This window comes from Lichenostomus cassidix, chromosome Z (genome assembly GCF_008360975.1).
Source record: "Lichenostomus cassidix isolate B80296 chromosome Z, HeHo_3.0, whole genome shotgun sequence".
In the NCBI taxonomy this organism is placed as follows: domain Eukaryota; kingdom Metazoa; phylum Chordata; class Aves; order Passeriformes; family Meliphagidae; genus Lichenostomus; species Lichenostomus cassidix.
Genome location: NC_139511.1, coordinates 65,963,619 through 65,983,512, shown reverse-complemented (window position 1 = coordinate 65,983,512; position 19,894 = coordinate 65,963,619). Strand labels below are relative to the sequence as shown.

Here is a 19,894-nt window from a genome sequence, read left to right as displayed (position 1 = left end):
GGGAGTGTGCAAAGAGAGATCACTGTGACTGCATCCAGCAGGGAGGAGATTCTGCCTTGTGCTTTTCCATTTTTGACATAATGGAATTTGGAGAGGATGCTCTTACTGCTTCTGAGTCTAATGTGCAGCTAATGTTACAGTGCATTTCATACGTGGACCTGTTCTGCATTTTAGAAGTCTTCCATTAGTGACTTCCTCATTTCTTCTCCTACAACATTTTTTGTCCTCCTTGTTCTCCTGTCTTTGATCAAACATAAGTTCTTTGTGCATCAGCAGTGTTGACCAACTTGCTTGTGCTGTCAGAACTGGATGTCTCAATTGTTTATTCTTAGAGGTGTGGTAGGGTAACTGAGAGATAGGTTTTTTACACTACTAAAACAAAGACTAGTGCCCTAAACAGCTTTATTTTCTGTTTTTCTGTATTTGGGAGGGAAATGGGGTATTAGTCAGTGAGAAATGGCATTAGTCAGTGAGAGATCTGGGAGGGTTGTGCAGATGTATTTTTCCTGTTTATCTGGAGAGTTGGTGTGTGGTGTTTTTGCTTTAAAAGGTACTTGTATTCATGAGGCTCCCTCCCTCCCCTTCATCCTTGTTGTGCAGTCCTCTTTGAAATAATTTTAGCATCCTTACAGTCAGGCTTGGGGCAGTGTTGATGGTGTTTCCAAGTGAAATCCATTAGTTTGACAGTATAATGAAAAACACACTTCTAACTGAAAACTTTAAACAGCAGCTGAGAAGGAAGCAGCAGAAACTGTGTGTTGGTAGCTGGAAGACTTTTTCGTGGTGAGAGGTTCTGGAAGAGGAGCATTGTAGCCCAGGCCCCTGTTAGTTGGGCAGATGGCACTTTAGGAAAGGGACATCTGGTACTGCTGACCTGGTTTCATTTTAGGAAAGGGAAAGTCTTGAAGAAGTAGGGTAGATGTTCAAGGTAGTCTTTACACTTCAGCCTGTCAGTTCAGTTCTTGGCTGTTGAGTGTTTCAGCAGCAGAGTATTTTCAAGTGGGGAAAACAAAATTATGAAAGCTCTTAAGCTGAAGACATCATATTGCAAACATGCTGTCTTAAAAAAAAGCAAATTTCTAATGTGTTTTTAAATAATGAGGGCAATACGATGAACTAATGACCTGCAAAGTTGCATTTAAATAATCTCTCAAAACCTAGACATTTTTAGCATTAAGAGATACAGAAGAGCCTCAAAAAATACCCTTCTGTCCTTTTGAGATTTTTTTTCCTTCCTTGTTACCTCAGTAATCCTCTTTAAGCCAGTATGCATTTTGATTATAAGATTTTAGAAAGTGCATTTGATTGTCAGCAGTGATCAATGGTTCAGTAGGCAGTGGAGCAGTGGGTCTGAGACTTAAGCAAAGAAGCTGTTGGCAGCTATAATGAAAAGAAGTTTAAATGGATGAAGGGTGGGGAAGGTGAATTGCAAAGGCCCTTGGTGTGGAGCTGGCAGAGACCTTTGCTGACCTAGACTGGAAGTCAGTCCTTCAGTTAAAACACTTTATTCTCTTTAACCATTATTGAAATAGATAAAAGATGTGAAAAGCTCAGTGCTTGTTTTGGAGAACTAATGAGAATTTTGCTTTTGTCCAAGATTTTGCTCAAATTTGTGGAGGGTAACTAAGCTTGGGGGACTGGACCTCTGCTCCCAGGGGCTGATGACACATGGTGCTAGAAAAGCAAGAGGCAATTTCGTCTGAATACAGCCTTTTGAGAGGAGATCCTGCTGTGCATTGGGACCTTAAACCAACAAAAACACTTCAAGTGCATTCATCCAGCCACCTGTAATAATTTTTCCTTCCTGTCCTGAAGTTTGATTTAAAGAAAGTTGCTAAAGGCTAAAGGTGACTGATTGATCTGGCATAGAAGGACTGTCAAAGTGGTTTTGAGGTCAAGATATTAAAAACTGTATGTGTTCTACCCTGCAGCAGTCACATTGTAACTTCTGTGGGCAGGAGTTAGGGGGAGGAATAACAGGCAGAGAAGGTATCTCCTTCCTTGATTTTGCCCACTCTGTGAAATCCTGTTGTGTGATGTGACTGCCCCACTGGGTTTTCTTCTTATGCTGCCTATATGCATGAATATTCAATAATGAAACATGAACAGCATGCTTCTGCCCTGCCCTTCAGCCTTACCCACAGCTCTCTACACAATGGGTCCAGTGACAAGGAAACAGTTTTCATCCCTTAAGAGCTCTTTGGTATACGTGAAATTTCTCAAACTGGGGTAAAACAATTACTGTCTTTTTATGTTTATTGTTATGTGTCTTGTTACTAATTTAACTGATCTTTGGAGACTGAGGCTAAGCTCCAACTTCACTTATGGAAGACTTGTTGTATCACCTGTTTGAAGAAAACAGTGCTTGCATTTATCACACAGTGTGTGTTGTGAGGGATATTTTCCTGAAACATGGGTTGTAATGCCTCCATTTGAAGGGGTGCTGCATCCCCCAACGCCACTTCTGCAAGTTCTTGTCAGTCTCTTAACTAAAATGGAAGCATCAGGTATGTTAATGAATGGGATCATCACTACATGTTGGCATTTCGCAAAATACCTTCTTGCAAAGGAAATGAGTGCTGTAAGCCACATATGGGCCAGTTTTTTTGATCAGACTGAGTAATGTCTTCACTTGAGAACACTTCTGTTTAATAAAGTGAGATTGCTCATAGGGTAGTTGCAGTTCAGCATGAATAAGAGTTTTTTGAGTTGGCTCTTACTTATGAGTCAGTTGAGGATTTCTGTCTGGTTTTAACACCTATGGGTGCTGTTAGGTTCATGGTGCATACATCAGAGAAAAAACATGGTCCTGTCTCATGGAGCCTTGCATCCTTTAAACATGTGTCTGGGAGGCATTTTATGTCATGACCTCAAAGAGACTTCCTCATGCTAAAAGCCAGTAAGAACTGAGAGAAGTTCTGGTGTCAACTTTTATAAACATATATGCTCTAAATGTTTGAGTACCATTTAAGGTAGTCAGCTATTTTTGGATTTTAGTTTCCACATATTGAGGTTTATGTGGGAAATCTTAGTTTGATAGTGCAGAGGTGAGATGCAATGACTGGTTAACAAATCCAGCTAGTGCCTCTGCAACGGTCTGATTCATTTGGAATTCTCTGAACCTGTCAGCTGGTAGAGTTGCTGACCCATAGAAACAGTGTCCTGCTTCCTAATAACCTAACCGTGTAAGTCTTTGCACTCCCAGTATTAGTGAATCACTGAATTCAGTTTTTTCACCCAGGTAATTGTACTACTGATTAGTACTTTCTGTAATACTTTCGAGGTTAGCTAAATTGTTTATCCCTAAAGCTGGTTGCTTTCACTAGATCCCACACCTAAATCTCAGGCTGCCTTCAGCCTCTACAAGTGCTGTGATGATTTTGCAGCAACTGAAGAACTTTCTGTCATACCAGAGTTACTTAGGCTTTACCTTAAATGACAGTTACAACTGATGGACAAAGATATTAGTTGAGCAGCAAAGTGAGGCATTAAAAGACTCTCTGGAACAGTGTGTTTTCTGTCCAAATAGAAGTAATTATTGTTCATTCGATGATAATGGCTCAAGTGTTGAGCAATGAAAAGGACATTGCTCAGCTGAGCAGTAGCTTGTTATTCTTCTGAGGACAGTGTAAGCCTTGTGATTGACAAATAGATTGGCCCTTGCTCCAAAGGCTGGAAGTTTGGTGCTCCTCAGTGGGGTTTGGCACTTTGGCATATGAAATCATTTTTGTGTAGTAAATTTTCAGTATTTCTCCTAAGCACTGACCTGTGATAAAATTGATGGGCACTGTGCTTTTAATAAAGCTGAATAAAGCAGGATATGATTGCTATTCATTTTTATTCAATTGACTAGAGACTGACAAGAACCCTGCAGCACTTAAACAACTAAAAAGCAGGGGGCTTAACTCCATTTTTGGTGTGGACAGTCAAATTGAATTGGTTCCATCTAAGAGTGTAGAGCATGGCTTTTTCAAGTGGCTGATATTTTGCAAATGTTTTCTGGTGCTGTCCTTTTCTCCTCTTCCATCCACTTTAGAGCACTAGTCTTGCTGTGCTGTGAAGGAACTAAAAAGATCATCAAGGGCAAGTTTTACCTCAGATAAAAAGAAATGGGAATTGAATTAGAGGTATGGGAAGTGCCTGTGGAAGAAGAAGGGGTTCCCTGATGCTGCATTCCATCTGCTTGGAATTTCAGCACTTAAATGCAGGTTTTTTTATGGATCTGACATGTAAAGAGCACTTTCACTTTGTTGTTCAGCCTCATGATGAATGACTGTGTAGGGCACACACCAGTGTAGGTACCAGAGAGGGCTTTAATTTGATTGTCCTTTTTATACAGACTTGGTGGCAGAGAGAATGAATAATGGCTGATCCTTATTTTCTTTTGTTTCGAGCATGTTAATGGTGCACTCCACTGCCTTATGGTGTGTGTATTTCACTTGAAGCTTGCAAAGATAACCTTGCATCCTGCACAGCTATACACAGCCATGTGTTTTTGATACCTTTCCTCACTGTAACTTGACATTCTGCTTTCCTGAAGGGTTAACAAGCAAAAATGTTTTTGCGGAGTGAAGAACTCACTGGAAAGGAGCTTTTTCCTTTGTGGAGGTTATTATTAGTGTTAAGTATTATGATTAAGGTGATTTACCTGTATGTGTTAAATGTAGGAGTTTTCCCCCATTAGAAGTAGCATAATTGCTTATAAGCAGAATTGCTCTCCCAGTTCTTCTGATTTTCCTACTGAGTACTTTCCATTAATTTTTCTTAACTTAAACTAACACTTCTTGAAAAAAGAGAAGAAAAAAAAAAGGCATGAAAAAATATCCAGAGCCCTAAAATTCTAGTAGGAATGCTGAGAAGAAAAGATAGTATTACAGCTTAAAGGTTGAAAAGTTTTCAGAAAGAGCTCCTTTCCACAAATAAGTGTTTTTCAGTTTGTGGGTTTTTTTTTTTCTTTTCCTATATCTAAAGCTTCATTTTGGCAGCAGAAAAGTACCTGAAATTTGGGTGCTGGGGTTTTTTGTTGTGTTTTTTTTTGTTTGTTTGTTTTCTTGTTTGTTTGGGGGTTTTTTTTGTTTCATTTGGTTTTGTGGTGTTTGTTTGTTTTGGTGTTTTGAGGTTTTGGTTTTTGTTTGGGTTTTTTTTTTCGTTTTAAATAAAGATGTCTTAATCTGCTTGTTAGTAATGACTAAAGAAAAGTAAGTTCCTGTAATAGGAAGAGGGAAAGGAGGGTGTGGGTCTGATCACTGCAGCTCCTTGGTGCACACTTGAGAGGACTGGAGGCTATAGCCAGCTCCCAGATGGAGATACAGCCACAGCAGAAATTGTGGCTTTTTGTCCTTCTTCCAAAACTAAACAGGCTCCGCTGTCCCAGCGAGGCAACTTGAGAGAGCTGTGCCCTTAAACTGCTTTTGTCTCTTAGCCTTTGAAGACGCTGACAGCGCTGTGGATGACCGGGACAGCGACTACCGCAGCGAGACGAGCAACAGCATTCCCCCTCCTTACCACACCACCGTGCAGCCCAATGCCTCCGTGCACCAATTCACGGGACCAGCTCGCCTGCAGAAGCAGGGAGTCCTGCGGGATTCCTGTGCCGACTCCCTCCAGAGCTATGATCTGGACTATCGGGAGCACACGGCCGTCAGGTGGGTGCTGTCTTACGGGTAGTAGCTGTCCTTTCTCCCCATTGTTTTTCCTCTGCAGACCATGGAGGTGTGGTGCTACCAGGGGAGGGAAGTCAATTGCTCTAAAGTCTTCTGATAGGTCTGGTGTTACGTGTGTTGCTAACACTGGATTCTGCTGTGGTGAAGAACTCATGAGGGTATGTGTTACACCAGATCTGGCAGTTTAGGGAGTTACCTTTAAAAGATATGCTCAACTTTGAGGTTATTTGCTCTTGTTTTTACTTTCCCCTTACCTTTTGAAGGCCAGAGTAGTGGCCATTTGGTTGTTCTGGTACCATGGCATATGTGTGCCTCCCAAGCCAGCGGAAAACATTCTAGCAGACTTATCCTATTGGGAGCTTCTTTCTTGATGCAGATTTATATTCCCTTTTGGATTAACTCCAGTTCTGTTAGATCTCCCAAAACAATGTATTCAAGAAGAAAGTCTGTAACAGATTAGTTGTTGGTTTTTTGGTCCTTTTGTTCCTGTTATCCTATAACACTGGTGAGCAGCATGCTCTCTCTTCAGATTTACTTTCAGCTGTGTGAAGGATAGTTTTCTTGCTCTGAATTATTATTTTGACCATTAATCAGTGGTTTCACAAGTGTTTTTGACTTAAGTATTGACCATTGCAACACTAACTGACCAGTCACAATGGCTGAGAACTAGAGCTCATTGTGTAAGGGGAGAGCAGAAGATTTTGGACAGTGCTGGTCAGATTGGTAAGAGTGGTTGAGTAGAAGAGGTCATGATACTGCTTCTATCTTTGCTGTGGAAGGAAGAAGCAGTTTCTTAAGCACTATCACAGTTAGAGGTGCAGAATTTTATTTGTATTATAACTGATTTGTTCAACCTTATCTCCCTTGGTGAGAATGTTCTTGTTTCCTGAAGCCTGAACCTAAATTCAGTTATTGTCATGGGTGACTGAGGCTAAGTTTTGCTCTTCTTGATGTGTGATTGTTAATGGTAAAGGGTGAAGTTTAATGGTAACATCTAATGTTGTTAGTGTTGCAGAGGTTTCAAGAACAGAGGCAAATGTGCCAACAAAATGTATTTACTACAGTGTGATGTGTCACTCTTAGTGCTCTGTTCCTAGTTCATTAAATATCTTTCATAAGCAAGTTATCCCCTTTCCCATGTGATCTGTGCTGCTGTTTTGCAGTGGTAAAATTGCTGAAGATCTAACTGAGAGTCTGTGAAGATGAGCTGAGGGTTTTTCTTTAGGGTAGAGCTGAGCTGAACAGTGATGTTTGAGCCCCAGTCAGGGCAAGCCAGTGGTGGCTGCATATTTTTGGAGTTGTGTGATTTCTTGGAGTGGTATTAACTATACAGGTAGTTTTTCATGGCTCACCTTGCTTGAAGTCAGCAAGTATGTGAGCTTCTATCTGTATCTAAAAGATAAATGTAAGACCTTTCAAAGAAGCACTGCTGGTTTGAATTGTTAGAGAATACTAAGCTGGAATATATTTCTTCTTTTTCCCCTGATTTCCTGAACGCATTGATGTGAAAGGTTCTGGACTGATAAAATTTACTTAAAAACCATGAGCTTTGTAGTCTGCTGTGGTCTAAAATTACTTTCAGTCCAGAAACGCAAATCCTTGATGGTGATCTGAGCATTCTTCTTTCCATGTGCATTTTCCACATGCCCAACAAGATTTTTTGCTGCATATTTAATCTTAAAACATAAAATATGCAAATAAGCTTTCCAAAGAAGCTATGTGGGCTTCTCTTACTTACCAGAAAGGTATTTCTAACAAGCTGGCTGAAAAGAAGCACGTGGGTAGATCTTAAATATTTTCAAAACAAAGTTGTAGCAGAATATTGCAGAAATGAATTGTGTTTGACTTTTGTTCCTAGCAGCTCTCAGTGCTGTGGACCAGGCAGTCACCTGATGAAATCAGTGTTCCTGGCAGACTGCAGGTGATGGTGGCTGTGAAAATGAGGGCTTCTAGGATGCTCTCCTGGGCAGACCCATAAGAATCAGACAAGAACCTGCCAAAACCTGTCTTGAACTGAGCAAAAGGTTGTCAGTGCCAAAAAGCTTCAGCTGAAACTGTTCTAAGACCTGGGTTTTTTTCTTACAATATTTGAGTTACGATGAAAAAGTTCTGCTTCTGTTTATTAGCTGTTATATGTGATCATGTTCCTTTGATAGAAGTAATGTATTTTCTTCCACCCTTTCCTAAATATGACAAGAAATATTCTTATCTCTCCTTGGAGTGTGTTTTGCTGCCAACAGCCAGTTTGGCTCCAGAATAGCAGACGTCTTCCCCACAGATTTTTTTTTTGGGTTTTTTTTTTATTTAAGCACTAATTTTTCTTTGCAGTGCTAATTTTCTTTAACTGTTTGTGCTCATGCCTCCCTAGTCTTGCTCTGTTTGCCTCCAAGGCAATATGATAGCATAGCACTGTGAGTGGCTACACTGACCTAGAGAACACATCTGAGTCTCTCTAGATCTGTCAGGTGAGGGAGTTACCCTCTCTGTACCTCTCTAACTGTGTCCACACTGCTGCTGCTGTGAAGTCTTTCTGTGGTACATTTCAGCTGATACTTGCTGCTTGCCTCAGCTCTTTTTCAGATCTGTAGTAGTTAAATGCTGAGCTGATGTCTTTTTCTCATCTCATGTGTTGGGTTTCTCATCATTGCTTTATTTCTAGTGAAAGGGACGCTTTGGGAAAGAGCAGGGGAAACACATACAGGGAAAAGAGCTCAATTAGAAAGAAAAGTAATTTTCTTTTTGCCTAAATTAGTCAATTTTTGATTCAGCATTTACAGATAATGGCTCTTCAGATATTTGTGTGGCTCCCATTGCCTTCAGCTGAGCATTGGAGGGGCTTGATCCAGTAACTACAGTGGCCAGGGGAATCTTTTAAAAGAAAATTATTTCGATTACTGGCTTAAAATTGTGAGCAACAAATGTAGTAAGTGTTCTAAACTATGTATAACAGTACTCATTTAAAGTAATGAGCATCTTTCCAATTAGTGGAAGTTAGCTAATACTGTTGGAAATGCAGCACTAAAGCAGCAGTAGGAAAAGCAATGACCCATTTCTCTCTTAGGACCATCATTTTTGTATCCTGTGTTGGTGTGCTCCATGCAGCTCTCATGGTGAAGACTCTTGGATTAGCAGTATCCATAAAATGCCCACATGCCCTCTGTCCTTTCCCTTCTCTGGCACTCCTCTTGCCAGGTCAGAGACACACGTGCTCTCATGCTCCTTAGTTGTCAGCAGTGGGTGACATGAGGCAAAGCTGCAGTGCATCTTTTAGATGATCATTTTGATGTTTTTACATCTACTTTCTACTTGTTTGTTTATATGTAGATTGTCAGGAGCTGTCTATGTGCGATTTAGATAAAGAGGAATTTTTCTTGCTACTGCCTTTGGGATGGTTGAAGGATTGAGATAATCCTACTGAACAAGGGCTAGGACTTAATTGCAAAATCCCAGGGGTCATTTACTGGGTTTCTGGGAAGCATGAGATTGTTTCACAGCTTAATCCATTCTCCTACAATGGACTAGTATAAATTGCTGGATCTGTTCAGATGTATTACAAATGGGAAGTACAAATCCTGAAAAGCATCTGAGGTTTATGGTGGGCAAATATCCAGCACCAGTGTTTTGTTTTGCCTTCTGGTCCAGTAACAGCTCTATGAATCTTAATTTTTTATTGGTAGGGGCACTTTTAGGCCATTAGCTGTGGGAAGAGTTCCCCCAGCAAGGAAGAATGGTGAAATAGCTGAAACTCCTCTTGTTGCTGGCACCCAGGTTTTGCATTTTGCCCCCTGTCCCAACTTACCTGGAGTCCAGTTACTCCTAAGTCTCCAGATGAAATCTCTGCTCTGTAGCCACCCCTGGGAGACCCTGTGTGCTTTATGAATACTGCTAAAACAAAGTCTGCAGCCCAGAGTGACTGAAATGCAGGCACAGCATAGTGGAACGGTGCGCGTGGGCGCTGCATCTCAAAGTAGTCCTGTTGCTGCAATAAGTGACTTCTTTTCAGCATGCCTAAAAAAGCAACAGCAGAGTACTGGTACAGCCAAGGCAGTGTGCCCTCACTTGATCACAAAAAGCTGTTCTCCCTCAAAAAGGCATTTCTAAATTTTGTGCAGACATAACCGATGGAATCTCACAACCCATGCTGCTTTTTTTGACTATTTGATTGAAATGTAATGGTGGTAGATTGGCAGGTTTTCAATTTAGTTATTTCTGAACGTTTCTGATTTTAATTTTCATTTATTTAATGCATGTTTTTCCATTAGTATTTTTTCTGTCCTTTCTATAGCTTTTTAAAAAACTATTATTTTTCCTTTCCTATTTTTTTTTTGCTGCCTCTCTTCCTTTCCCTCCCACTCCCTTTATTTCTCATCTTAGACAAGGATCTCTAGCTAGAAATGAAAGAGTCAGGATCATTCCATTTGATACTGAAGATGGAGAAGAAGAACAGGAGAGTAACTATGAAGAGCTAGGAAAACTGCTAATAGAGGAATTCTTAGAAAAAACTCATAAAACTAGAAGTTGGCATGATAAAAACATAAAAAAGATGCAAACTCTCTCAAAAAGAGAAAATTTCAATCATTGTGAAAGATCAAGGTGCTGCCAAAATGTGTGTCTGGAGTCAGGGTCTGTAGATGTCCCTAGATATCCTCAGGAATATGATACAATTGATAGAAGAAGGAAAAAGAAGCTGCGATACAATTTTGAAGATAGAGAACGATTAAGCCTGCAAAGTAATGGAGGTCTGCAGTTTCCTGTGGAGAAAACAGTTTATTTCAATGGTGTGGCAACTAGTTCTGAACCCATTGATGATTTCCCAGTATATGATAGAATTGGAAAATATACCAGTAACTTTGAAAGTAAGGAACGGTTGCCTGCTTATCCAATCCTACGTCCATACAAAAATGGGTTAATGGTTAAAAGTGGCAAATTGCACAACAAGCAGGGGATAAACCATGATAACTCACTTCACCTGAGTAACACTGATGACATGAAACACTTGGGGATGCTAGAGAACACTTTTGTGCCTGTGGATGTCCTCGAGGAATTTGACAGCAGCACTTCTGATGAGTTCCAGTACTCGCCTGTTTCAGATGATGAAATTGAGCAACTGGCTACACTTTCAAAAAGATGGCGTGATTCTGACATCAGCCATTTGAGAAACATAACTGCTAATTTCCCTGCAAATACAGGTTCCAAGTTAAAGACTAGCTCTGATAAAAAACATAAAACTAAAGAGAGCAAGCGTGATCATCCCGTACAAGACTTAGTGCTGTCTCCTGTTGAAGAGCCCAATGAGGAGTACATAGACACGATGGATGAGCTTCAGTGTCTGGTAGAATCAGTCTCTGAATACTTGGCTGAAAAGGAGGAAGAAATCAGCAAATTTGGTACACTGCCAGAAACAAAAAAAAATGTTGAGAGTGTGCCACTGAAGCAGGATAATGCTGATAATTCAGCAGAAGCTAAAAAGTCTGAGCAGACCAAACATCCTGCTGCAGAGGACAGTACCAAAGGCAAATCTGAATCTCTTCCAGACTTGTCAGGTGTGAAAAATACAGTGAATTCCCTGTTCAGCTCTTTCACAGAAAAGGTGGGGTCAAGTACAAAGCAGCTCACAGCCTCTGTTGAGAAACTTGTTTCTTCCACTCCAGAGAATACAGAAAGCAAAAATTCATCAGAAGGTGGAATCTTGAATGTGTTTACTAGTAAGTCTAAAAGTGAGAGTTCTTCTTCTGGAGGGGCAGCAGATAATAAAGCTGACACCAAGTTCTCCATTCAGTCCTTGCTACCATCCCAGGTGAGTGGTGATAAAAGAGCTCAGGACACAAACTCCAACAAGCCAGAAACCACTGAGACAGACAGTAAAGCTTCTGCACCACATCCTCCCCAGCAATCACAGAGACCTTCTGCTGACAGCCAGCAGAACCAGCATTCTGTTGTGAATTCAGTTCTAGGCATGTTTAACCCTTTAAAGATCTTCTCTGAGAAGGAAGTGCCAAAACAAGAAGTCACAAAAGAGGAGCACACCAAGGACAGCCATGCTGTGAAAGTTGAGGAGGCAAAAAAGACTGAAACACCATCTGGACAGATGTCAGCCAGGACCAGCAGCACTGCTCCAGAGGCACAGAAAAGTGAGACTAAAAGTGAGACTAAAAGTGAGACTAAAAGTGAGGCAGAGGTAAATGCAAGTAGCACTTCTGTGTCTTCAATCTTTGGCAGGCTCACAAACTCAGTCAGTTCATTTAGTCTGAAAGCCAATTTTGACGGTCTCTTGGCTCCCAAGCAGCAGGATGTGCCACAGAAGCAACCAGATTTGCATCCTGTTACAAGTCAGCCAGGTGCCACTTTGGCACAGGGCGCTCCCACTGCCAAGGAGCAGCCTCCTGCAAATCGCTCAGAGGATCAGCATCCTGTAGGCCATGGACTGGCAAACAAACAAAACAGAGGTAATGTGGAACCTAAGCCACAGCCTCAAGATCAGGGTACAGCTTCTGAAGGCTTTTTCAGCCCGCTCAAAAAGTCTTTCAGTCAATTCTTGCTTCCTTCTGCTGAGCAAGGGCAGAAAGAAAGTACATCTGAACATGTTAAAAACCATAAGTCTGAGGAGGATGTAAGACAAAATAGTTCATCAAAGGAAGAGCACTCAGTGCCTTTCACTGGAAAGCTTCCTTTTTTCAGTGGGCTGGGTTCTTCAGCAAAGCAGGAACAGAGGAACGAGAAGGGAGGTTTTATTTCATCGTTATTTAAGTTTTCTTCTGCAGAAAATCTGGCACCTACACAGGACCAAAAAAGTCATCAGGGTTCTAGTGGCAGTTCTTTGCCTGAAGGCAAAAACAGTAATTCAGGAAATGCTGTTTCATTAAAATCTGTCTCAGTTCCAAATTTATCAGATAATAAGGAGGAACTTTTACAAAAGAGAAATATGAATAAAGAAAACCTATCTACCATCCAGGTAAATGGAGAAAAACACCAGGAGAGTGCCTCTGTTACCCTTAAGGCCAAAGAAGAGCAGCAGAGAGCTAAGAGTACTCAAGAAGAACCTAGAAATGTCAAAGGAGGAGTGGTGAAAGAAGGAGTAAATGCAGCAGACTTAAGCAAGGGCTCAGTTGAATCCACCTCTTCAGCCAAAGTGCCAGAAGCTCCAAGTGCAGATGATACGCAGAAGAAGCACACACCAGGTTTTCTTTCTGGGTTTCTTCACATTTCTTCCAGTGAAAACACAGCTAATAATCAAGACTTGGCTGCTAAAAGCGAGGGTGATAGCCAGAAAAGCACTTCTCCTGGGTTATTTTCTGGCTTATTTAGGTTTGCCTCAAGTGAAAACTTGTCTGAATGTAAGCAAGAAAAGGCAAAACCAAATTCTCTGGGCTTCATGAAGCTTTTTGATAGAGGTGAGGATTCTAGCTCGGAGACAAATCCCAGTAATTCAGTAATGACTTCTGACAGTCAAAGCAGCACTGGAGAAAAGCAGGAAACTTCCAGCTTCTTAAAAAGTCTTCTGCCCAAATCAAAGGAGAAACAAGATAATGTGAAAACAGTGGAATCTTCCACTACTGACCACCCATCCAATGCAACAGTAAATAAAACAGCTGAGCCCCATGTTCCCCATGGTGGGCATCCTGTGCTCCCTGAGGCCCTAAATCTGCAAGACAAGGTACAGGACTTATCTGGAAAGCCTGTAAACAGCAGGCATATTCCTCACCAGGAAGCAGAATCTAGAGTTCCTCCAACTCCTTTAAACAAAGGATCAAATGAATTTCTCAATTTGACTAATAAAAGCTATAACTCTATAGAGCAGTACTCAGCTTATCAGGAAACAAGGAGTCATTCTAGCTTTGAATGGGAATATGAAATGGGGGGACTGGCTGACACTCATGGAATAGCAGTACCAGTTTACTATGTGTTAAACCAGAACTCTGTTCTGCCCCCTCAGTTCTTGGACTGGCCTGAAAATGATGTGGTAGTGAATCTCTGTAAAAAGGATGGGAATGCAAATGTGATGGATTGGCAGACTAATGCCAATTTTGATGGGCAGAGTTTGGATTTAAGTGCCATGTCATATGAGTCATTTGACCAGTTAATATTTCAAGACATTTGTTTGGAAGAAAATGATGCCTGGACTGCTAATTCTCTCAATGAAAGTTACAGTAACTTTCCACCCTTTGAAAGAGATGGCAGTTACTCATTTGAAGAGTTTCCCATGGATTTGAGCTACTCCTCTGGCTGTGATGGAGCAATGTGGACACTAATTGACCAAGAGACTTTAAGTATGGATGAAGGGTTAATGTACTCATCCTATAGCCGGGAGTACCAGGAGTGGATAACGATGCTTGAGCAGGGTGTGTGGTGGCCATCAGAGGATGGTGATTGTGGATACTACATGTACAGTGACAGCCAGTATGTGTACTCCCTGCTCACTGATCCCACTGGGCAGTATGTCTACGTGTGTGCTCCTGAAACTTACTCCTACATGGACTGTTGGGATTATAATTTCCAGATGGATTCCATTCCAAGAGCTGTGCTAGAAGACAGCACAATTGCTGTTTGTGGTTTCAAAGTCCCTCTTGGCAGTGAAGATGAGCTCTTTTGGTTTGCTGAAGAGACTCTAGATGATTATACAACAAATAAACCCCTGGATTTGTCAGTAGCTTTGCAGAGGAGTGACCAGCTAATGAACATGAATCTGGAAACTTTTTCACAAATGTTTGAGGAGTCTATTTATTATCAGAGAGAGCAGCCATTAGACTTCTCAGGTTATAAACTTCAAAAAGTCAAAGTAGATTTCAGACCTGAGAAGGAAACCCCAAGTTATTCAGAGGAGCCTCCATTAACACTTGATCTCAGAACACATTCCAGAGCAGCTGTCAGTAAATCACTGAGTAAGGAAGTCCACACCAAGGAGATTGATAAAGCTGGCCCTGTGACAACTTCTGGAAGTGGGTCATCGGGATTCTTTGGATTCCAACTGTTTCAGTCTACTACTAAAGCTGAAGAAACTGCAACATCTACTGAAAAGGTAACAGAAGCAAAAAAGGCTGAGGAAGATAAGAAAACACCAGTGAACAAAGTTAGCTCTCTATTTTCTGCTTTGGGTGGACTAATTGGAAAGTCTACAAGCCCTGGCTCTGAAACACCAGAAGATTCTGCCTCACAGAAGAAAACAGACACACAGTCAACATCATCTGAAAATAAAACTGATGTTTTATCACTTACACCAAATAGAAAATTAGATGCAGAACAAGCAGGGCAGAAGTTCCCTGTTACATCAGAACCAAGAAGAAGTACTTCATCGGAACTTAATTTGGAGGCTGCTAGAAATGAAAAGCCAGAATTACACCAGACTGGAAACATCCGTGTTAAGAAACCAGGACTAACAAGATCTCCTTCTATACTGAGCCAAACTGCTGCAGATGGCAAACCCATGGGAGAAGAGAGACCTGTTAAAACAGCACCAGCTCCCAGGCGTCTTGAAAGGCATGCAACCATTAATGAACCAAGTCAGCCACAGCCAAGTCAGAGCCAACCAGCCACTGAGCCTGAGGAGACATTATTTAAAAGTGCTCTGAAATTGTTCAGTCTTGGAGAAGATTCTCCGGCAACCTCAACTGCCAACAAACCCCAAACTTCTGGATTTTTTGATTTCTTTAAAACGCAAGTAAGCAAAGCACCAGAGCCACCACCAGAACTGGAGAAAAGGCAAAGTAATAAACCAGAAGAAGTGAAACAGCCAGAACAGAAGGAAACCTCTGGCATCTCATCTTTATTTGGATCCATCGGAGATCTCTTCAAAGTGGAGCCTGTGACTTCTCAACCACCACAGCCACCACCAGAAGTGGAGAAAAGGCAAAGTAATAAACCAGAAGAGGTGAAACAGCCAGAACAGAAGGAAACCTCTGGCATCTCATCTTTATTTGGATCCATCGGAGATCTCTTCAAAGTGGAGCCTGTGACTTCTCAACCACCACAGCCACCACCAGAAGTGGAGAAAAGGCAAAGTAATAAACCAGAAGAGGTGAAACAGCCAGAACAGAAGGAAACCTCTGGCATCTCATCTTTATTTGGATCCATTGGAGATCTCTTCAAAGTGGAGCCTGTGACTTCTCAACCAACCTCAAGTACTACGACTCTGCCAAAACCCAGTAGCAGAACTGTGGCTGAGCCGAGACAGAAACCTGAGAAGGCTGGGGGTCTTCAGAGTGCCAGTATGCCATGTCTGTCTGCCACCCCTAAAGAAGGGGTGAGAACAGAAGGTACAGATAATCAGGTCTCTCCTAGCCCCAGGGTGCAAGTGGAACAGCAAAGCAAAAAAACTGTGGAGCAGCCTCTTGAGGGTAAAAAAGTGCCTCCTGGAAATGCTTCACAGAAGCCAATGAGTGTAGGTCCCAAAGTAAGCCAGCTGGGCCAGCCAGCTGGGCAGCAAAGCAGCACACCCACAGTTACACCAAAGCAGCAGGGAGGTCATGTGGGAGACACAGCTAATCAGACTAAGCCAAAGCCCAACCAGCCACCCAAAGAGTCAAGTTTCAGTTTGCCATTCAGCTTTTCTGACATCACTGCCCCGAAATCCCAGCCAGCCAGTAAGAGCATATTCTCCTTCTTCACTGGATCAGATGAACCAAAGCCTTCAGCACCTGCTGCCGCTCCTGCTAGCGGGAAGCAACAAGAAACAGAGGGGCTGTTTCATCTGCCCTCCTTCTTCTCCAGTGGTCCAGCTCCTGACAAGAGCGCACCTCAAAGAAGCACTAGTTTTAGCTTCTTTAATTTGACATCCTTTTTGGATGAAAAGCCACAAACTGCTCCAGCACAGGAGAAAACAGCTAAACCAGTGACCTCTAAGCCACCAAATGCTCCTAGACAGGAGAGTAATACAAGAATAGCTAAGCCACATATGAAGCAAAGTGTTTCCATCGACTCTGGTGTCAAAACCAGCAGTTCTACCAGGCAACAAGACACAGACAATAAGAAAGAAGTTGATGATATTATTGCAGCAGTGACTGGCAAACAGACGTCTAATGATGTTGTGATCCCAGAAAATAAATCAGAAAAGCTGGCAGTGGAAAATGTAGAAAATATTGCTGCAGTAGCTGAAGAGAGTGGTTTAGAAAAGCTTCCACAAGCCAATGAAGAGAGTGGCTTAGAAAACCTTCCACAGGCCAATGAAGAGAGTGGCTCAGAAAAGCTTCCACAAGCCAATGAAGAGAGTGGCTTAGAAAAGCTTCCACAGGCCAGTGAAGAGAGTGGCCTAGGAAAGCTTCCACAGACTGAGGACACTGCAGGAACCAATTTGTGTGCTCCTGGTCCTTGCCTTCAGACTCCCACTGTGCAGGAGGGTTCTCAGGACCAACTGAGTATTTCCCATGGGGCAGAAGAAGATGCTTCAGGTAACACGGAGAAAATGGACAGTGTTGCATTTCCTACTGAGGGAGAGCCTTACACTTCCAAAGAGCAAACTTCTGAAAGCATTGATCATAGCATGGCCTCAGGTGATAAGATGGATTCCCAGGGTCTAAATGACTTAAATAGTATGAGTGACATGAAAAATGAAGTGGTCTCTGAAGATGTACGTGTACAGAATGAGTTGCCAGAACAAAAAGTACCTGAACAAACTGACAGATTACAAAGGGCACAACAGCCACACGTTCCTCCTAAAATGCCAGAGGCACCTAATTTGCAAAGCAAACCAAAGGAACCTGAGAGTGATAAATCGGTTCTGGATTCTTCAGTTGAAATGTTTTCAAGTTTCATGACAAAAATGAAACCACCTAAAACGTTTTCTGGTTTCTTTTCTCAACCTCAAGCTACTGCACCTCCTCCAGCACAGAAGAGGAGCTCCTCTTTCTTTGGTTTCTCATCCCTCCCGAGTGGCCCGGCACCCGCTTTCACAAATGATATATTTGGCATCTTCAAAGGTCCAAAAGAATCTCCAAAAGAGATGCCTCCAAAATCCACCCCTAAACCTCAAACCACTAGTGTGAAAGATGTCACTGGGTCTGTTCCAGCAAAAGACTCTAGGGAGACAGAAAATACAGCTGCAGCCAGGGAGTCTAAAAGAGATGTCTCTAGCTCTGTGAAGAAGGATTTAGTACCTGTTTCAACAGAAGAGAACTCCACGAAAGAGTCTCCTGTGAAAACAGAAACTGAGGAGAAAATGAGCTTGGAAACCTCTAAAGAGGAACCTTTGGGGGCCACTCCAGAAACAGGACTCTCTAGTGAGAATGGAGTCGTTGAGGAATCCCGAGTATCCCAGCAGGATAGTGAAGCACAGCCCTGTGGGGTGGTAGATACCCAGCCATGCCAGGCTGATCTCAGTGGTGCAGTTGATACAGTGCAGGTAGAGGCCACTGACCAGGCTGATGTAGGTACTTACCAACCAGATCTGGGGTCTTCAGGTGTAGCAGAGGAAGAAGCTGCTCCTGCAGACAAGGCAGCCACTGACACCCTTCACACTGACACTACTGATGAGCTTTCACAGGAAGTGGAAGCCCAAGTTAACAAGGCAGACACAAACCTTTCCCAGTTAGATGAGAGTGCCACACTCGAATCAGAGCCTGCTGTTACAGGGGATCAGGCCAGTGCTGGTATTGATCAGCAGGACTTGGTCAGTAGTAATGATAAAGAACCCACAGCTCCATCTGATGAGCCCAGTGTTCATCTGCCTCAGCTGAATGAAGAAAAGACAAGTGAGGTAGAACAGCAAACTGTTGAACAGGAGAAACATTTAAAAATTGATGAGGTGCCTGCAGAAGGAATTGCTTCCAAATCCGATTTGAAGAAACAGGGCAAAATTAATAATGTTGCTCCAGACACAAGCAGTAGTAAACCTGTCTTTGAAATACCGAGCATACCCAGTTTGCCAAAATTTGGCTTTATGTCATCTTCTGATAGTGGAAAACCATTTGGGTCATTCTTCTCTCAGCAGCCACCTTCTGCAAATAAAGCAGGAACAGATGAGGGCCTTGTGTCCAGTTTTAAGAAACTCTCTTTTTCTCTGTTTGAAGGAGGTAGTGAAGAAAAGGTGAGTAAGCCAGAGAGTACCCAAGGAGCAGTATTTGGGAAAAAGCTAGATTTCTCCTTTCCCTGGCAAAAAGACATCAAGGAGACCTCTGCCAAAAAGGAACCACATGTACCACCACAGGCTTTGTCAAAACCAGATGACAAGGTGTTAGGAACAGTCAGTTCAGAAGAAGACTCAAAAACTGCAGTCTCGGATCAAGTGACTGATGCAAATATAGAAGTAAAGTTGTCTTCAAAGCAGCCTGACACTGTAGACAATGAACATTCTGAAGAGCCATCTGGTGCAAGCACTGTTGATGAGACATCCAACAAAGAGCTGGGAGAGAAGCTTGACAAAGAGTCAGAAAATCAGCAGAACGTGATTTCAGGTGAACTGCAGAAAGAAGATCAAGTAGAAGAGCATGTGCCAGACAAGCCTGAAGAGAAAGAAACTGGGCTTGATTCTGCTCCTGATGGAACAGTGCTGCATCCTGACACCCTGGCTGCAGATCTGCCTAGCGTGGAACAACTGAATGAGAAAAGGCTAGTTACAAATGAGGCATAATAAATGGCATTTGACCATTTATAATGCAGTGCTGCAGCAGTAGACAGTGTCCTTGGTTTCTGATGTTTGTAGCTCAGTCCCAGTCCCTACCTGTTGTCAGTGTTTGTGATATCTCTGGTGACTGTCACAGACAGAATGGCAAACTGCAGTCACTAGTTATATGCAAGTCTTTAGACCATTTTCTCACCTTTTTCCACTCCTTTTCTGTAAATGTGATTGAATTTCTCATGTTCTTATAATGTGTCCCACTGAATGAGATGCTTTTAGTGCTAATTTCTTTAGCCTTTCAGGAGCTATAGTATTTGTGTGCTACTTCTGCTGCATACAATTAATTTTGCTTTCTTGTTTAGTGATAGTAGTATTGTATTTGCTAAGAAAAAAGTAACAGGTAGAATGTATTGGTAGGAGGGAACATTTTGTTTTCAAAATGCAAGGTGAAGGCTTTTCATTTTAGAGAGAAATTTAACTTACTGATGATGCATTATAGAACTGCTTAAGTTCATTTCACATTATTGAAGATCTTAAAACATTTTCAGACATACCAGTGAAGGTATTCTAATGCTTGGTCTTCCTAAAGTTGGTGCAAAGTTTACTTCATGCAGTTAAGAAAGCCACTGGAGGAGCGCAACAGTATTTTATGAGTCTGTATTCAGTCCTATGCATGTGCTAAGTT

At 42.1% G+C, this 19,894-nt stretch overlaps 1 protein-coding gene across 4 annotated transcripts in view; it reads left to right on the top strand.

The window, feature by feature from the left end:
• The window catches only part of UNC13B (unc-13 homolog B), a 215,899-nt gene that overhangs the window by 58,001 nt on the left and 138,004 nt on the right, over positions 1-19,894 (top strand). For all 4 annotated transcript variants that reach the window (XM_085043297.1, XM_085043296.1, XM_085043295.1 and 1 more), the window contains one exon: positions 5,423-5,645. In XM_085043297.1, the coding sequence (XP_084899423.1) occupies positions 5,423-5,645 (223 nt within the window). The remainder of the gene's footprint in view (positions 1-5,422; positions 5,646-19,894) is intronic.